This window comes from Chelonoidis abingdonii, chromosome 1, assembly GCF_003597395.2.
Source record: "Chelonoidis abingdonii isolate Lonesome George chromosome 1, CheloAbing_2.0, whole genome shotgun sequence".
Taxonomy (NCBI): Eukaryota; Metazoa; Chordata; order Testudines; family Testudinidae; genus Chelonoidis; species Chelonoidis abingdonii.
The window spans coordinates 263,751,468-263,770,291 of record NC_133769.1 but is presented as its reverse complement, the minus strand read 5'-3'; the positions used below and the strand labels follow the sequence as shown (position 1 = coordinate 263,770,291).

General features: G+C 41.4%; 1 protein-coding gene across 2 annotated transcripts in view; it reads left to right on the top strand.

Annotated features, from left to right (window-relative positions):
- MYO16 (myosin XVI) overlaps positions 1-18,824 on the top strand; it is a 650,995-nt gene that overhangs the window by 366,808 nt on the left and 265,363 nt on the right. For both annotated transcript variants that reach the window (XM_075061501.1, XM_075061500.1), the window contains exons 14-15: positions 7,962-8,067; positions 14,457-14,574. In XM_075061501.1, the coding sequence (XP_074917602.1) occupies positions 7,962-8,067; positions 14,457-14,574 (224 nt within the window). The remainder of the gene's footprint in view (positions 1-7,961; positions 8,068-14,456; positions 14,575-18,824) is intronic.

Sequence of the window (18,824 nt, the reverse complement as noted above, 5' to 3'; positions counted from 1 at the left end):
TTTCTCATGTAGAATCACATGGGTCTGAAAATGCAATAATGTAAGACAACTTTATGCCCCATCAGTGCCATGGATGGCTAGAAAGAAAGTGCTGTTGTCAAACTTTTCTTTATGCGAGTAGCTTCAATACTTAATTTAATACCATTTTCAAATATTTTTATTAGAGTTGCCAAGCAATTAAAAAAATTGTGATTAATCACACGATTAAAAATTAATTGTGATTAATCGCACTGTTAATAATAGAATACCATTTATTTAAATATTTTGAATGTTTTCTACATTTTCAAATATATTGATTTCAATTACACAGAATACAAAGTATAGAGTACTCACGTTGTATTTATTTTTATTACAAATGTTTGCACTGTAAAAAACAAAATAAATAGTATTTTCAATTCATGAGCTACAAGTACTGTAGTGAAATCTCTATCATGAAAGTTGAATTTACAAATGTAGAATTATGTACAATAAAAACCTGCATTCAAAAATAAAACAATGTAGAACTTTAGAGCCTAGAAGTCCTTGTTCAGCCAATCACTCAGACAAACAAGTTTGTTTCAATTTGCAGAAGATAATACTGCCTGCTTCTTGTTTACAGTGTCACTTGAAAGTAAGAATAGCATTTGCATAGCACTGTTGTAGTCAGCGTTGCATTCCAGATGCGCTAAAGATTCATATGTCTCTTGATGCTTCAACCACTATTCCAGAGGACATGTGTCCATGCTGATGACTGGTTCTGCTCGCTAATGATCCAAAGCAGTGTGGACCGGCGCGTGTTCATTTTCATCATCTGAGTCAGATGCCACCAGCAAAAGGTTGATTTTCTTTTTTTGGTGCTTTGGGTTCTGTAGTTTCCACATCAGAGTTTTGCTCCTTCAGGTCTTCTTTTTGGACATACATTTTGTAGAAATAAACCAGATGGTAGGCTCATCAAAGCCTGATTTTGTTAATCTTCAGGTCATGGTGCAAAGTTTATCTGTTTGTTCACATTTTTGTCTGAGAAGTAGAGGATGATGCATTTTTGCTCTTATATCATTGTGGTGAAAGTCTTCATTATGCCAATGTTGTACTGCCTGCTTGGAAGCATGCGCATGGACTTGTAATGGTTGTTTTGTAAAAAGTGAAAAATATACATGGAGCATGTGTTAGTTACATTTTACCATTTCTTGGAATTCTCCAATTCTAGCCAACATTGGTGAAACAGCCCAGTGATCCTGGAAAGCCCTTCTTTAAGGAAACTACTGTTAGGAAATGAACTCCTAGGTTAAAGAAACTGAATAATAATTTCTTAGAATAGTGTATTGAAATCTCAGAACATAGTAAACCAGCTAAATGTTGCTGAGTGCAAATATTTGGCTGCAATATTTTAAGGATTGTACCCCTTAAACCAGGATTTGGGATTACTGGATTACAAGTTACTTGGGGCCTGTTTATCAAACATCTACAGCTTTGCTTGATTTGATTTATGATTGTTTAGAACTTCAGAAAAGCTTTCTGCTCACTGGCATTTTCTGCTGTGGAAAAGACTGCAGAGTCACTCCTATCTTGTTTCTGATAACTTGATTGATCTTCTATGCAGTCAAGTGAGAGGATCTATATTTTGTCTTGATATGAGAGAATAACAAGATGATAGTACCAGAGGACAAGTAATGCCTGAGATTTGCTATTGTTTTTTTCTGCTAGCAGCCATAGCATTGAGGAAGACAGAGGATTTGGGAGGTAGTGCTGTTATAAAGGCAGAATGCTAGTGCTACCTCTTAAAGAGTGAAGGCAAAAACATAAGGATGAAACATAGAAAATAAAGAGGGTGGGGTACAGTACTAAGTGTGCCACCACTACTACCACTGTCCTTAGCCAGAAATGGTGATTATGAAATACTGGACATTTGTGTAATGGAATAGATTCCTTCAGGTCCAGGCTGCATAAGTTCTTCATTTTGCTGTTTGGGAGCATGCACTAAATGTGCTGTTATGCACTAAATTGGGATGTCTGTTCTGTAACAGACCCTACAAAGAGGCGACCATTATGTTAAGTAGGTTTCTATGCTAACTAGCACCAAGTACATACAGTTATTTGGAATTGTGGCTTATATAAAACACAATGTTCCACTACTGCAGCTTCTTATCCCCTAAGAACACTGTGATACAGCATTGGTGCTGACCCTTTGAAAAATGCCTACTAGAAAGATGAGGGTAAAGTATTAATGATTAGAGCCTATCAAATTCACAATCCATTTTGGTCAATTTCACTGTCACGGGATTTTTAAAATAGTAAATTGAATGATTTCAGCTATTTAAATCTGAAATGTCACAGCATTGTAATTGTAGGAGTCCACATCCAAAAAGGAGTTGGGGGGAGCGGGGTTGCAGTACTGCTACCCTTACTTCTGTGCCGCTGTTCAGAACTAGGTGGCGAGAGAGCAGCAGCTGCTGGCCAGGAGCCCAATTCTGAAGGCAGAGCTGTCACCAGCAGCAGCACAGAAATAAGGATGGCATGGTATTGCCACCCTTACTTCTGTGCTGCTGCTGGTGGGGCGTTGCCTGCAGAGTTGGGTGTCCAGCCAACAGCCGGTGCTCTCTCGCCTCCCAGTTCTCAACACAGCGCAGAAATAAGAGTGGCAATACCACGACCTCCCTAAAGTAACCTTGTGACCATCCTACAACTCTCTTTTGGGGCAGGACCCCCAATTTGAGAAACTCTGGTCTCCCCCTTGAAATCTGTATAGTATAGGGTAAAAGCAACAAAAGACCAGATTTCACTGTCTGTGGTGCGTTTTTCCTGCCTGTGAATTTGGAAGGGCCTAATTATGAAGTACCAACACCCCATCCCCAGCAGGAAGTGACTGAAGGGCTCTGCGAAGACAGACAAGAAAAGACATGAGGGCTCTGCTCCAATCCCCAGCAAACCCACCAATATTCTTAGACACCTTAGAAAGATGTCTAAGACCATTGAGGTTGTCTTCTAATTAAGTAGTTGCTTTGATACCCTAATGGTATCAACTTCTTACACTCAGCTTTAGATCTGTGATGGGGGGTGGGGCAGGGAGCAGGGAACAACGATTGGAGAAGGAGTGTTCAGTGTGAGAAACAGCAGTGGTTAGAGATAGAGGGCAAGAAGAAGAAATAAAAAGGAAGAGAAAAGGGGGAATAAAAATACAATGACCTGTAAGAGATGGCTTTTATATGTAGATATAAGTATAGAAAAACAAATGAGACATGTGCCAGGTGTCCCTCTGACAGGCTTTGGTAATACAGGGTTTTGTATAATTTCCCCCACATTTGTCTGATCCTTGCTTTTTAGGTTGTAAGCTCTTCAGGGTAGCATTTGCCTCTTGTGTGTCTGCACAGTACCTAGCACATTTTGGACACTACTGAAATAAAATAGGCAGTCTGGGTTATTTTGGAGCTTTTCAAAAAAGGCAGAATTTTGTGGGGAGGAGGTGTTTGGGAAGGAGGAAAGAGAGGTTTGGGGGTATTTTTACTCCCAGTAGACCTTTTGTGATTCCACGTACTGTGTGATGCTGCTTGCAACTTCTCCTCTTCTTCTGATGCAAATGCAGTTTCAAAACTGCCCTTATTGCTACTGTGCTTGTCCCTTTGTCCTACAGACAGGGCCGGTGCTACCATTTAGGCAGCCTGGACAATCGCCTAGGGCGCCAGGATTATTCGGGGGGCGGCATTTTGCCAGGGGGGCGGCAGGCGGCTCCGGTTGACCTGCCGCAGTCATGCCTGCGGAGCGTCCGTTGGTCCGCGGCTCCGGTGGAGCTGCCGCAGGCATGCCTGCGGCAGCTCCACCGGAGCCATGGACCAACGGACCCTCCACAGGCATGACTGCAGCAGGTCAACCTGAGCCACGGGATCAGTGCGGGGGGGCGGCGAAATGGCCGTGTGCCTAGGGCACGAGAAACCCCGGTGCCGGTCCTGCCTACAGAACCAATTCCTGCTACAGCTTGGAGCTCTATTCAGTGGTTAACCCTTCCACCTCCTACAGAGATTTCTGCTAAGGGAAAATCCCTCTGATATTTATGATGTTAGCAGGAATGCATGTGATTAAACTCAATTTCACTGAAACACTTAAATGACTCTCCATGCTGGTACATTTTCTACTACTTGGTAAATCAAACATGAGTTATCATGTCCTCAGCACTGCAGCTACTGTGACCTTTCCATACAGCTTTTGCCACTAGCAGAAGTGCACTGACCTTTTGCAGGGCTGATTTTTTAAGACCATTAAAATGAATACAGTGCTGTCTGATTAAGAAATTTTTGTTTCCAACCCCTTCCTTGCAAATGAACGCATTAATGAATATGGAAATTATTACTTATGCAGTGTATTAAATTATCTGGGACCAGGCAGATTTCAGAAAACAACCTTGAATAGCATCAGATTTTCCAGGAGAATCTTTCCAGGAAACCAAATGCTGATGACCGGAGCCTTGCATAGTGCATTTATGTCACAGACCTTGCACTGTCAATCCCACTGGGATGTTAAACTCAGATTAGGTGTGCCAGTGAACTCCTTGACTTCAATGATGATTTTTTTAAAATTTTAGCCACTGAAGTATTTTAGGTGTTTTGCATTAAATACATACAGGGCTTCTGAAACCCTTGCACAGCCAAAAACTCCCATCCACTTCAGTTGAAGCTTTGGCTGTACAAAGAATGCAGGATCAGACTCTAAATAATGATAGAAACTTACAATATTAAAACAATAGTTTAAATTAGTCAAAAAAAAATAGCAAAGGCAGTCTCATTCTGCATAGATTCAGAGAAAAGGCCAGTCTTATAGACTCATAGACTTTAAGATCAGAAGGGACCATTATGATCTTCGAGTCTGACCTCCTGCACAATGCAGGCCACACAATCTCACCCACCCAATCCTGTAACAAACCCCTGACCTATGTCTGAGCTATTGAAGTCCTCAGCTTGTGGTTTAAAGACTTCAAGGTGCAGAGAATCCTCCAGCAAGTGACCCGTGCCCCATGCTGCAGAGGAAGGCGAAAACCCCCCAGGGCCTCTGCCAATCTGCCATGGGGGAAAATTCCTTCCTGACCCCAAATATGGTGATCAGCTAAACCCTGAGCATGTGAACAAGACTCACCAGCCAGACACACAGGAAAGAATTCTCTGTAGAACTCAGATCCCACCCCATCTAACATCCCATCACAGGCCATTGGGCATATTTACCGCTAATAGTCAAAGATCAATTAATTGCCAAAATTAGGCTATCCCATCATACCATCCCTCCATAAACTTATCAAGCTTAGTCTTGAAGCAGATATGTCTTTTGCCCCACTGCTCCCCTTGGAAGGCTGTTCCAGAACTTCACTCCTCTGATGGTTAGAAACCTTTGTCTAATTTCAAGTCTAAACTTCCTGATGGCCAGTTTATATCCATTTGTTCTTGTGTCCACATTGGTACTGAGCTTAAATAATTCCTCTCCCTCCCTGGTATTTATCCCTCTGATATATTTATAGAGAGCAATCATATCTCCCCTCAGCCTTCTTTTGGTTAGGCTAAACAAGCCAAGCTCTTTGAGTCTCCTTTCATAAGACAGGTTTCCATTCCTCAAATCATCCTAGTAGCCCTTCTCTGTACCTGTTCCAGTTTGATTCATCCTTCTTAAACATGGGAGACCAGAACTGCACACAATATTCCAGATGAGGTCTCACCAGTGCCTTGTATAACGTACTAACACCTCCTTATCTCTACTGGAAATACCTCGCCTGATGCATCCCAAGACCGCATTAGCTTTTTTCATGGCCATATCACATTGGCGGCTCATAGTCATCCTGTGATCAACCAATACTCCAAGAGGTCCTTCTCCTCCTCTGTTACTTCCAAATGATGCATCCCCAGTTTATAACAAAAATTCTTGTTATTAATCCCTAAATGCATGACCTTGCACTTTTCACTATTAAATTTCATCCTATTACTATTACTCCAGTTTACAAGGTCATCCAGATCTTCCTGTATGATATCCTGTCCTCTCTGTATTGGCAATACCTCCCAGCTTTGTGTCATCCGCAAACTTTATTAGCACATTCCCACTTTTTGTGCCAAGGTCAGTAATAAAAAGATTAAATAAGATTGGTCCCAAAACCGATCCCTGAGGAACTCCACTAGTAACCTCCCTCCAGCCTGACAGTTCACCTTTCAGTATGACCCATTGTAGTCTCCCTTTAACCAGTTCCTTATCCACCTTTCAATTTTCATATTGATCCCCATCTTTTCCAATTTAAGCTAATAATTCCCCATGTGGAACCGTATCAAATGCCTTACTGAAATCGAGGTAAATTAGATCCACTGCGTTTCCTTTGTCTAAAAATCTTTACCTTCTCAAAGAAGGAGATCAGGTTGGTTTGGCACGATCTACCTTTTGTAAAACCATGTTGTATTTTGTCCCAATTACCATTGACCTCAATGTCCTTAACTACTTTCTCTTCAAAAAATTTTCCAAGACCTTGCATACTACAGATGTCAAACTAACAGGCCTATAGTTACCCGGATCACTTTTTTCCCCTTTCTTAAAAAAATAGGAACTATGTTAGCAATTCTCCAGTCATACATGTACAACCCTGAGTTTACAGATTCATTAAAAATCTTGCTAATGGGCTTGCAATTTCATTTATCAATTCCATCTACATACCCTACACGGCATTGGCATATTTACCGTTATAGTAAGATATAGCAAGCATCAATTGCCAATTAGGCTATCCATCATACCCTCCTTCCATAAACTTATCAACTTAGTCCTGAAGCCAGATATGTCTTTGCTTCACTGCTCCCTTGGAAGGCTGTTCCAGAACTTTAGTCCTCCGATGGTTAGACCTTGGTCTATTCTAAGCTAAATTCCTGATGTCATTATATCCATTTGTTCTTCTTCTTTCTTTGTTTTCTTCTTATTTATGTGGCTATAGAACCTTTTACTATTGGTTTTCATTCCCTTTGCAAGGTCCAACTCTACACGGCTTTTAGCCTTCCTCATTTTATCCCTACATGTTCTGACCTCAATAAGGTAGCTTCCCTTGCTAATCCCACCTTTCTTCCACTCCTTGTAGACTTTTTGCTTTTTCTTATGATTTTTAATTCTGTATTGTTTTTCATCTTCTGGTCTTTCTCCTCTCCACTCCTTTATTTCTGTTATGTTCATTTCCTTGCTGATATTGTGGTGTCACTTCCTTTTCCTCTTCTCTTCTGTCTCCTCCCCACCTTCTTGTTCCTACCTCTCACTACCTGTTTTCTTTGCCCACTCCATCCCTCCCATTCTTTGTTTATTCTTCTCCATGTGCAAGGAATGAAATGAAACAATATCATAATCTCTGAAGTCTGAGTGTGTAGCACTTCAGAGATTGGGGAGCTTATAAATTTTACCCTGCAGCTTGCATAGAGAGCGGGGCAACATAGCAAAAGGGAAATTGCTGGCACATCAGCGTGCCATATATCAGCCAACTTTGGGCTGTGCTGTCTTTTTCTTCATTCTCTCTCTCTTCCATTCCTCATTCGCCTGGTAATTTTCCATCTTTTTTCTTTTCTTCTCACCTTTGCCACTCCCATCCCCCTTCAAACACAAAACCCCAGATAGCTTGGCATTGGTATAATCACCTTGCTGGGCTCATTAAAAGGAAAGGTAATAACATTGCTATTAGAACACTACAGAGGATAAGAACTTTAACTTTACATTGTCTCTGTGCTAATGTGAGGACAAGTGGAAAATCGTGCATAAACTGGCTAGTGTTCATAATCATAGATTATGCGCCAGTTTGTCTTTTATGTGGTGTTCATGATTTAATATCCAGATTATTTAATGATAATATTATTTCCTAATTATGCCTCTATTAGGAATTAACATTTCTCTGGAGTGTCCACTCCAGTAGGGATAACAGAGGCTGTAAATGATGTAATGTATAAAACTGAGACAAAAAAATAGCGGTGTTTTTCTCCCGTCCCTCCTTTCTGCAGTGGAGAACGTGGTTCTGGGAAAACTGAAGCCTGCAAACAAATAGTGAAGCACCTGACATGCAGATCCAGTTCCAGCAGGATTACCTTTGATTCGAAGATAAGACATGTAAGTAGTATTTTGAGCTGTTTCAGAACACAGTATCAATATGTATTTTGACCAAGGAAAGATATTTTTGCTTAGAGGGAAACTGAATTTCATAGGCATGCTCACATAGGGCTTGATCCTGCCCTAGCTATTGAAATATTTTAGGCGCTTTGCATAAAATACAGATTAAAGGCTCCTTGCACTCTTGCATATTCAAGTCAATGGAGTTTTTTTCCACTGACTTGAATAGGAGCAGGATCAAGTTCACATTGAGCTGAAGTGATTGGGCCAAAATGTGGAAGCCAGCTTTGCTAATATGATTTTTGGTCATTTTGATTTTCATCCTTGCTCTATCTATAGGGAATGTCTATAGTACAGCGCTGACCCTTAAAAACATTCCTATTGCCTTCAATAACTAAATAAGGTTATGTCTGTGTCTATGCTGTTCCTTATAAGCAGTGTTGCTGTAGCAGTGTTGGTCCCAGGACATTAGAGAGACAATGTGAGTGAGGTAATATCTTTTATTGGACCAACTTCTATGGGCAAAAGAGACAAGCTTTCAAACTTCCTCATCCACTTTCTCTATATTGGTGTTCCTTATGGCAAGTATAAAAAATACTGTGGAGTCTGAAGTAATCTTATAGGAGACAAAATTGGAAAGTTTTAAGGAAAATCATTGTGGCTTGGTGATACATATAGTACTTTCATTACTATTCTTTAACAATTATTTTTTTATTTACACACTATGTCAAAACCTCATTAAACCAGATCACTATAACAGATCTAATTTTATTCCTCTAGTATGACTTGTTTATTACATTTTAAAAATGATTAACCATTTATTTTTAGCTATAAATATAGCAAAATGATTTCTATATGTTCTTAGTCACATTTTGCCATTACACCAAAAGAGATTGCAAAAGCTTACGTGAGGGTAGTGTTATCAGCCTTTATTTGGAAACTGTAACATAAATTTATAAATAGATACAAGATGTACAAATTATATTTAATTTCATACCTGATTTCCACAACTGGATCAAATTCTGTCAGGAAAGCACAGGAACTGGCTACATGTATCTGACAGCAGAATCTATTTCTGTGACAGTAAATACTAAATACAAAGTTTTCATTCAGCTGGGCAGTGCAACTCACCTATCATTATACTGTTACAGCAGGAACACTATGGTTAAGGTTTAGATGGACGCTCCAGTCTAAACCACTTATTTTTGGGCTTTTATAACTTTTTCCAAAATGACCTTTTGAGTTCAATGACTCATGCTTGGATTCAGTTCCGCTGCCTACCATATTGACCAATATTGTCTCATTGTTTACATGTACTTGGACCGGCGCTTCCATTAGGTGAACCTAGGCGGTCACCTAGGGTGCCAGGTTTCAGGGGACAGCATTTTGTGCACTCCTCATGGGGAGCACGGGAGCTTCCGGTTCTGCTCCCGTTGCGCTGCCGAAGAAGGACCTTCTGCTGACGTGCCATGGAAAACAGGGGCAGGCAATTGAGCAGCTCAATGACTGCCACTGTTGCCTGCGGCATTTCGGTGGAGGGCCCTTCTTCGGCGGTGACATGGGAGTGGAACCGGAAGCTCCTGTGTGCCCCGTGGGGAGCGCACAAAATGCTGCCCCCCAAATTCTGCCTAGGGTGCCAGAAATTCTGGCGTCACTCCTGCTTGTACTCTGTCCATTTGTCTATCTGTATACATCTGTTCTCATAAAAGCATAAGAACAGCCGTACTGGGTTAGACCAAAGGTCCATTTAGCCCAGTATCCTGTCTACCAACAGTGACCAATACCAGGTGCCCCAGAGGGAATGAATCTAACAGGTAATGATTAAGTGATCTGTCTCCTGCCGTCCATCTCCACCCTCTGACAAACAGAGGCTAGGGACACCATTTCTTACCCATCCTGGCTAATAGCCATTGAGAGACTTAACCTCTATAAATTTATCCAGTTCTCTTTTAAACGCTGTTATAGTCCTAGCCTTCACAACCTCCTCAAGCAAGGAGTTCCACAAGTTGACTGTGCGCTGTGTTAAGAACTTCCTTTTATTTGTTTCAAACCTGCTGCCCATTAATTTCATTTGGTGGCCCTTAGATCTTGTATTATGGGAATAAGTAAATAACTTTTCTTTATCCACTTTCTCAACATCACTCATGATTTTATCTATACCTCTATCATATTCCCGCTTAGTCTCCTCTTTTCCAAGCTGAAAAGTTCTAGCCTCTTTAATCTCTCCTCATATGGGACCCGTTCCAAACCCCTAATCATTTTAGTTGCCCTTCTCTGAACCTTTTCTAAGGCCAGTATATCTTTGAGATGAGACCACATCTGTTCACAGTATTCGAGATGTGGGCGTACCATCGATTTATATAAGGGCAATAATATATTCTCCATCTTAACCTCTATCCCCTTTTTAATGATTCCTAACATCCTGTTTGCTTTGACTGCCTCTGCACACTGCATGGACATCTTCAGAGAACTATCCACAATGACTCCAAGATCTTTTTCCTGATTAGTTGTAGCTAAATTAGCCCCCATCATATTGTATGTATAGTTGGGGTTATTTTTTCCAATGTGCATTACTTTACATTTATCCACATTACATTTCATTTGCCATTTTGTTGCCCAATCACTTAGTTTTGTGAGATCTTTTTGAAGTTCTTCACAGTCTGCTTTGGTCTTAACTATCTTGAACAGTTTAGTATCATCTGCAAACTTTGGCACCTCACTTTTTACCCCTTTCTCCAGATCATTTATGAATAAGTTGAATAGGATTGGTCTTAGGACTGACCCTTGGGGAACACCACTAGTTACCCCTCTCCATTTATTCCTACCCTTCTCTTACACTGTAAACTATTTGCACCAGGGACTGTTCTGTGTTTTTATTGTGCCTAGCACAATGGGGTCCTGCTCCATAATGAGGATTCCTATGCACTATGGGAATACAAATAACAGATGATTGGCTATTGGAAAACAACGGCATTCATATTTCAATAATTGTGTATTGAAATCTAATTACACTGAAATAAGCACAGCTGAGTTTACGTAAGGCATTATACATTCAAACAAACAAAGCCATAGTTTGGAAATCCAAATATTAAAGTGCTCAGAGAAGTGTTGACTTTATTGCATTGCACTGGTACTACACAGAGAGGTCTGAATCATTGGTGATACTTTTTAAAATAAATGCTTTAATATAGATGATCAATGAAACTGTGTTCATGTTAGAGTGGGAAGTATAACTTTTCAGTTTTTTGGATTTAAATTCTCCTGTTTGATGTTGTATTAGCATAGTTATATACAAGTAACAAAGCCTTAGATCATTATGTTAAACACAATGGGTCAGATCTAAAGCTGGTGTACATCAGAATAACTCTGCTGACTTCAGTGGACCTAAACTGATTTGCTCCAGCTGAAGGTCTGGCCCATAAATCCTACTCCTGTATTTTAACTCAGTTATGGTTTTAAAATCCAGATCAGATCTTCTTTCGCTTTTCCTTTCCTAAAATTCAGATTAAATAATAAATATTTATTCTGAGCCCTCTGGTTCTTGGTAACTGGGAAAATGACCAGCATGGTCCACTGGCTAAGGAACTGGAATAGGAGTCAGGAAACTTGGGTTCTGCTCCTGACACTGGCTTGGTCTCTGTCATTGGTCCAGCTTCTGTCAACACCCATGCAGGTGCAATTCAGATCAGTTAAGATGCTTTCCATAAAAATAAATGAGTACATGTAGTAACAGGCAAGCAAATTTGGTTTTCACTTTAATTTACTTTTTAGGAAGTACTGGTAAGCATGATAAGCTAAATTCATACCTGAAGCAGCTATGCATAACTCCATTAAAATTAGTACAGTTGTATGTCTTTACACGAGTGCTTAATTAGTCTCACTGGGTCAAATTCATCCTTCATGGAATTCTATTGCAGTTACAGAACTAAATTAGCCAATTTGCTGCTGCCATCTACTGGACAAATAGCTAATTAAATTTCTAATATTTCAAGGCTATGTCTTAGTGACTGGTATTGTTAGTAAAAGTCATGGACAGGTCACAGGCAGTAAACAAAAATTTGCAGCCCATGACTTGTCCGAGACTTGCACTATAACCCCTGACTACTGGTGCTAGGGTGGGGGCGAGCAGCAGCGTGCAGCCTGGGACACCTGCTTCTGCTGTGGGGGAGGGGTTGGTGACGCTGGCAGGCTCCCTGACAGTGGCAACAACATGTCCCTTGGCTCCTATACAGAGGTACATCCGGTGGAGCTCTTTGCGCTGCCCCGCCCTGAGCATTGGCTTTGAAGCTCTCATTGGCCGGGAACTATGGCCAATGGAAGCTGTGGTGGTGGTGCCTGTGAAGGGAGGCAGTGGGCAGAGCCCCACTGGCAATGCCTCCACTTAGGCGGAGCCGGGGGACATGTCACTGCTTCCTCAAGGTAAGCAATGTCTAGAGTCCTCATCCCCTCCCATGGTCCAACTCCCTGCCCCAGCCCTGAGCCCCTCCCACACCCACACTCCTGATGTTCCTGGTGGGGGGCACAGTGGCCCGAGACTGCCCTACTAGCAGATGGTGCAGCTGGCCCAGGGACTGCCCGAGCTGCTCTGGCAGCCCACAGGCCAACCATATGAGCTGCTGCAGAAGTCATAGTGGTCACGGAATCCATGACTTCTGTGACAGACTCACAACCTTAGGCATGATTTTCTACAGCCTTGCACTTTTGTGTAGTAAAATAGTAGTGCATTATACACAATTTTTCCAAGGTGCAAATGACAATGAAAGGTGTAAATTAGTTCTGAGTCAGGCTCTCCGTCTAGTTAAAAAATAACATACTAAAGTGATGATTTAGATAATACTTAGTCCTCCCATGATTGCAGGGAACTAGACTAGATGACCTTTCAAGGTCCGTTCCAGGCCTTTGATTCTATATGATATATAATGACTTAAATACACAGGGAATCACACAACCCCCTGCTCAACCAAATGAGAAAATACATTTCTATTGTAAAACTTATTTAAAAAACATATTTTAAAAAGGTGTAAAAATGGCACCTTGATTAATCACTGCGTGTTATATCTGTACCAGTCATTTGTTTGTGTGAGAGAAAAGTGAAACTTTTTTTCTCTGCAGAATATGGCATTTAAAAAATAATTTGCCCAGTAAATCAAATCAAGGAGAGCTGCCATCAATAATAATAATAATAATAATAATAATAATAATGCTGGATTCATCTGTCTTACACTGGTTTAAATCAGGAGTAACTCTATATGAGGTCAATAAGCCAGATCGTCTCCCTCACTCCAGCCCCTTTATGATAGTCTAATGGTGCACAGGGGCCATAAAGCTGCTAGATTTCCCCATCTGAGGAGGTCCCCAGCTGGCACATAGCCAGCATAGCTGGTTTCTGAGGTACCCCTATTGCAGCCCCCAAGCAATCATGGGCAGGGACCTGGGTGGAATGTTACTGCATGGGGAGCCATAGCCTGCTGGTGTTCTTTAGATCATCTCTGAGGCTGTCCTAACTGGCATGCAGCTAGATTGAGGGTCAGGAAGCCACAACCAGCAGATACATCAGAGAACCTGACTCAATGGAGTTGTGTTAATGCAAAACTAGGGTAAGTGACTTTTTATTTCTAGGATGTGGCTTTACCTCCTGACCTCTACCACTCTCTGTCAAAGGTTTTTTGCAGTGTTGTTGTAGCCTTGCTCGTGCCAGGATATTAGAGAGGCAAGGTGGGTGAGGTAATCTCTATTGGACAAACTTCTGTTGGCGAGAAAGACAAGCTTTTGAGGTTACAGAGACCTCTTCTTCAGGTCTGGGAAAGGTACTCAGTGTCACACCTAACTACAAGGTGGAACAGATTGTTAAGCATAAGGAGTTAACATATGTTGCAAAAGACCATTCAGAATGAAGTGGGCAGTTAATATCTCTGCAGTCCTAGCACAAAGGAGTATTAGAGCGTTACAGATTGTTATAATGAGCCATAATCTGGTGTCTTTACTGAGTCCATGATTTTTAGTGCCTAACAGTTATTTTAAGTTCCCAGGCTCATCTTTTGAAGGTATTATGCAGGTTTCCTTTCAGCTTGTCTCTTTCACCAACAGAAGTTGGTCCCATAAAAAGATACCTCACCCAATTTGTCTCTCTTACAAAGGCTTTGTCCTTTAAGCCTTCCTTATGTCTCTATGAACCTCGGCAAAGAGTTTCAGAAATAAAAGCACTATTTAGGCACACAAACAACTGGCCTGATTTCCCACACTGATTAATTTTAATATTTTTTCCCATTGCTTTTTATTTATTGCATTTCAAGTATTGTGCACCCAACAGTTGCTACTGAAGCCCTCTGAAACTTTCCTGTTTACTTCCTGTCATATTGTCACTTCACTACCTTTATATTTTATTGCAGGTAAACTGTATCTTGGAGGCTTTTGGACATGCTAAAACAGCCCTGAATGATTTGTCCAGCTGTTTTATAAAATATTTTGAGCTGAAGTTCTGTGAAAAGAAAAAAGTATTAATTGGAGGTAAGTATTATTTATATTATGGTTGCATCTAGAAGACTACCACATCTGAGTCCCATTATGCTAGGCATATAGAAAATGATGGTCCCTGACCCAAAATGCTAATTGTCCAAAAGACCAGATGTAGTAGGCAGATGAGACAAGCGGGATTGTGGTATGAGGCAAAGGAGACAAAAATCAAAAAATACTAGCATTTGTGTAATTATTAGCCAATCAGTAGCAGGAATCGTAAGTACAGAAAAAGAAGCTACCTGTTCTACTTAACCACTAGAGGGCAGATAAACACAAGGAAAAATTGTGGAAGACCTGTATTTTAAAGAAAACTATATTTCTATATATGTTTATGGTTTTAAAAAAAATGATGCATTTACTTTTCTAATGAAATTAAAAATAAGTAAAAGATCATTAATGCAGATTACAGCATTGGTAATTAGGGTTATAGGATGTACTTTAATGTCTCCTAAACCCTCATGGCTTCCTTTTATACAGGGAGTTTCAGACAAGTATTAAATATTTGTGAAGTCTGAGCCACAGTGAACATCATGGGCTAAACTTGATCCTTGAATGCATTGTGGGGCTCCCACTGAGTGTATTTAGAACTGATTCATTCTTTTGCTGGCAGAAATTGGCTCCATGAATTTACTTTGATAATGTTATTTTCAGTCTTGAAAAATGGTATTGAAGAAAAAGCCCAACATTAGGGGCTAGATTTTGACTTGGGGTATAGGGAAAGTAAGAGTCCACTCATCCTCTTATAGGTTCCTAGACTGTATGTCTGGGTGCACATGAATAGGTGGGAGCTTGCTAATTCCCCACAAAAGCTGGTTGGTGAGAAGGATAGAGAGTGGGCATAACTTTGGCATCATCCTCAGTAACTTTGGCATCATCCTCAGTACACTGGCCAGCAAAGCTGGGCTAACCAGAAAAGGTTGTAGTTTGATGGAAATACAGGCCATTGGCTAGAGAAAGAGGTAAGCATGGAGAGAATTGCATCTCTCAGAGGCACAATTCCCTGAACTTCTCCTGGAGTGGCACAGCTATGTGGCAAAAGCTACAGTCTAGCTTCTGGGTAAATTAGATTGACTTGTCCTCACGATTCCAAAATAATTTATTTTTTAAAGACATTCTAAATTGGTCTGTGCTTTCAGAGAAGTTCCTTAAGGACATTCTTTGGGTATATTTCAGTTCACCGAAATAAGGACAAAAAAAAAATCTCATTTCAATTTCTCCAGGAGAGCTCACTGCACTTTAGTAAAATTAAATGGTTATTCTTTTCCCTTCATGATGAAAATATCATGGTGTGTGTAACCAAAAGGATTTTTTCCAGTAGGAATGATACTTAAGAAAATATAAAACTAAGACGAGTAGAAAAGGTTTCTCATTTATAAATCACTGCAGGATGATTTGAAGAAAGGTGTTTTAAACATCAATGTGGACTAAAACCACATTTTGACTTGAGGTTGTAAGATTAAAGCTAAAGATTGTAAAACCCAGGTTTTAAAAATTCTATATTTAATATATCTTTAACTGAAGTCAATAGAGCTACTCCATGTATAACTAACACATAGAGAAAGACACCTGGATTAAAATATTAAGGTTGCAAAGTCAAGCAGTCAGAAGTTAGGAAATGCCAGATTAAGGTTGCCTACACATTGTATAATACAGCCTTTAATTACATGATCTGAGACTAAATATACCAGGCCTTTGTGACTCCCTGCTCAAGGCCCCAGTGCTCTGCTGCACCCCACCCCAGGAAATAGTTCTCTGAGAAGAAAAGAGCAGCTAGTATTACATCTCCACACTTGCCTAGAAAGGCATCCCAGGAGCAGCCATTCTGGGAGCCATTGAGATCTGGTCCTGTAGCAGCTAGAAGGCCTAGGGACCAGCACCAGCCAGTCTAGGCCCAGCAGGCCAAACTAAAAGGAGGTGCCTGCTGCTAGCAAGACAGTTCCTGGCTGTAACCTGAGGAGTGAAGAAGGATGATTCCTAGACCACAGTTAAAGGAACCAGGCCAGGCCAGGGCCTGTTTGTGGCCACAGTTGGGGACAGGAGTGCAGGAGAAACCCTGCTAAGTTGATTGAGGAATCGGAATTAAGCTCAGATGGGTAAGAAACGATTGTGTTTTCTAATTGGTGCTGAAGGACAAGGAACTTATTATTTGAGTTTGTGGTACCCAGGAAGGAGGTTGGACTGTGTGACCCAGCTGGAGAGCTGAGCCACAGAAGACCTGCAGAGGACAGAAACAGCTGAAAAAAATGGCACTACTGTGCAAGGACACCAGGGGTTGCTTAAAGAAATGAGTGCAACTCACCAAAATATGGTACCAAAAGCAGAATGTGAGGAGGGATCATAATACAAAACAAAGCTCAAGCAAGAGATCTGATATCTTGAATCTGCAGATGAAGCAGCAGCAACAAGTTCAGGAGCATAGGTCTCAGGCTTGGTAGGGAGCCCAGTATGACAGTGTCCAGATAGGCCCAGCCATCACAGACACCAAAGGGGAAGAAGTCAGACAGTGCTGCCAGTGAGGCAGGTACTGTGGGCAAGAGGCACCTGCATGTTGAGTTTGCCCCTGAAGTAACAGAGATAAAAGGAATTATTGGTGGGTGCTGAGTACTGAAGCACCCAGGGGAGGACTGGATCACAAAGGATACCTGATCTCAGATGCCAGAGACTTTGATGGCTGTTAGAGACTGACAAAACACAGTCCCAGAGCCAAGAAGAGTGAAGTCCCAAAGATAATGTGTTTCATGTGTGGGGAGCTAGAGTGTGTAGAGAGACATAATCTGGCAAGGATTTTGAACTGGAAATAGAGGGGACCTCCCTAGGGGGGTATGAAAAATAGTGTAACAAGACAAATTTAAGGTATAAAAATCAAGACCAGTGCTCTATCACATGGTTCACTGTTCCCCCTGTTTATCAGGGATATATGGTGATGTCTCCTTTAGCCACCGGGCAGAAGAGTTTCAGAAGTTTGAAGGGCCTGATGCAGGAGTTAAAAAACAAACAAACAAAAAAAAACGAAAACAGGGTTTTCCTCAGGAAAAAGCTAGAGTTAGCAACTAAGAGGCCCAACAGTTAAGGGTGCAGATCTATCACCTGTAAGGGCAGATAATGGCTAAAATACTCCAGGCTTTGGATGACTGCACATCTGAACATGGTGTCAAAGGCCAGAAACCACCTGACTGGGAAGGACCAGCATAGTGTTGGCCAGTACATAAGACCATAGAATCCTTATTTTAGAAGAGAAGCAGGGCTCAAATCAAAGAGAGGCAAAGCAATAGCATGACTTAGGGGGATAACTGATTTAGGAAACCAAATACAGGTTTCAGACCAGTAGGAGATACGATGATGTCTCCAAATACAGATCTTCCCTCCCTTCTTTCGAGGTGAGAGTAGTGTGGCTGGAACAGCTATAGATTCAGAGTCCAAGAAATGCCAGGCAAATGTCTACTTGACAGATAAGGGGAAGAGGAAACCAGTTGACAGGACAAGTTCCCGGGAACTGAAACAGGAGGAACGTGGGCTAGAACTACTGATGGAAGCCTTTTGCAAAGGGCAGCCACACAGATTTAATCAACCAACCAAGAGAAGAAGTGAAAGACACTGAGAATGGGGATAGTGCAGGGCCACACTGAAGCAGCTGCTACACCGGGAATAGAAGAAAGCAAACAAGCTGAGAGAGATCCAGGCCAACAACCAGACTCAAGCACCAGTCCTTCCCCAGTCATGCATCTACTTTTGGAAGTAGAGCTAAAGTCTGAGATGGAAGAGGAAGAAAAAAGGCTGCTAAAGAGGCTGCAAAGTCTGCAGATAGCAAAGCAGGCTGAGACCTCCCGACTCCAAGAAGAGCTGGACATGGAGGAGCTAAAGGAGAAGCAAATAATTTCCAGCAACTACAGATGAGAAGGAAGCTGTTTATATTGACAGTAGGTCCAAGATCAAGGAGATCCAGCAGAGGAAGGGTGAAGAGCTGAAATTTCTGCAGTTTTATAACCTGAAACTGCAACAGGATTGACAGACAGCTACGTAGAACGTCTCTAAAGTGAAAGGCTCTCTACAAAGCTAGCGAAAGGAACATGAAGTGGCTCTGCATGCCCTCCAGATGTGGCACTGGAGACCCAGCAGATGAGTTTGCAAGAATAAAATGTAATGCTCAGCCTGGGGCTTCGGCAGCAACAGAGTGAGAACAAATTGTTCGTGGGCAAATGGTACAACGTCAACACCCAGCTACAAGAATCATTCTGATCCAA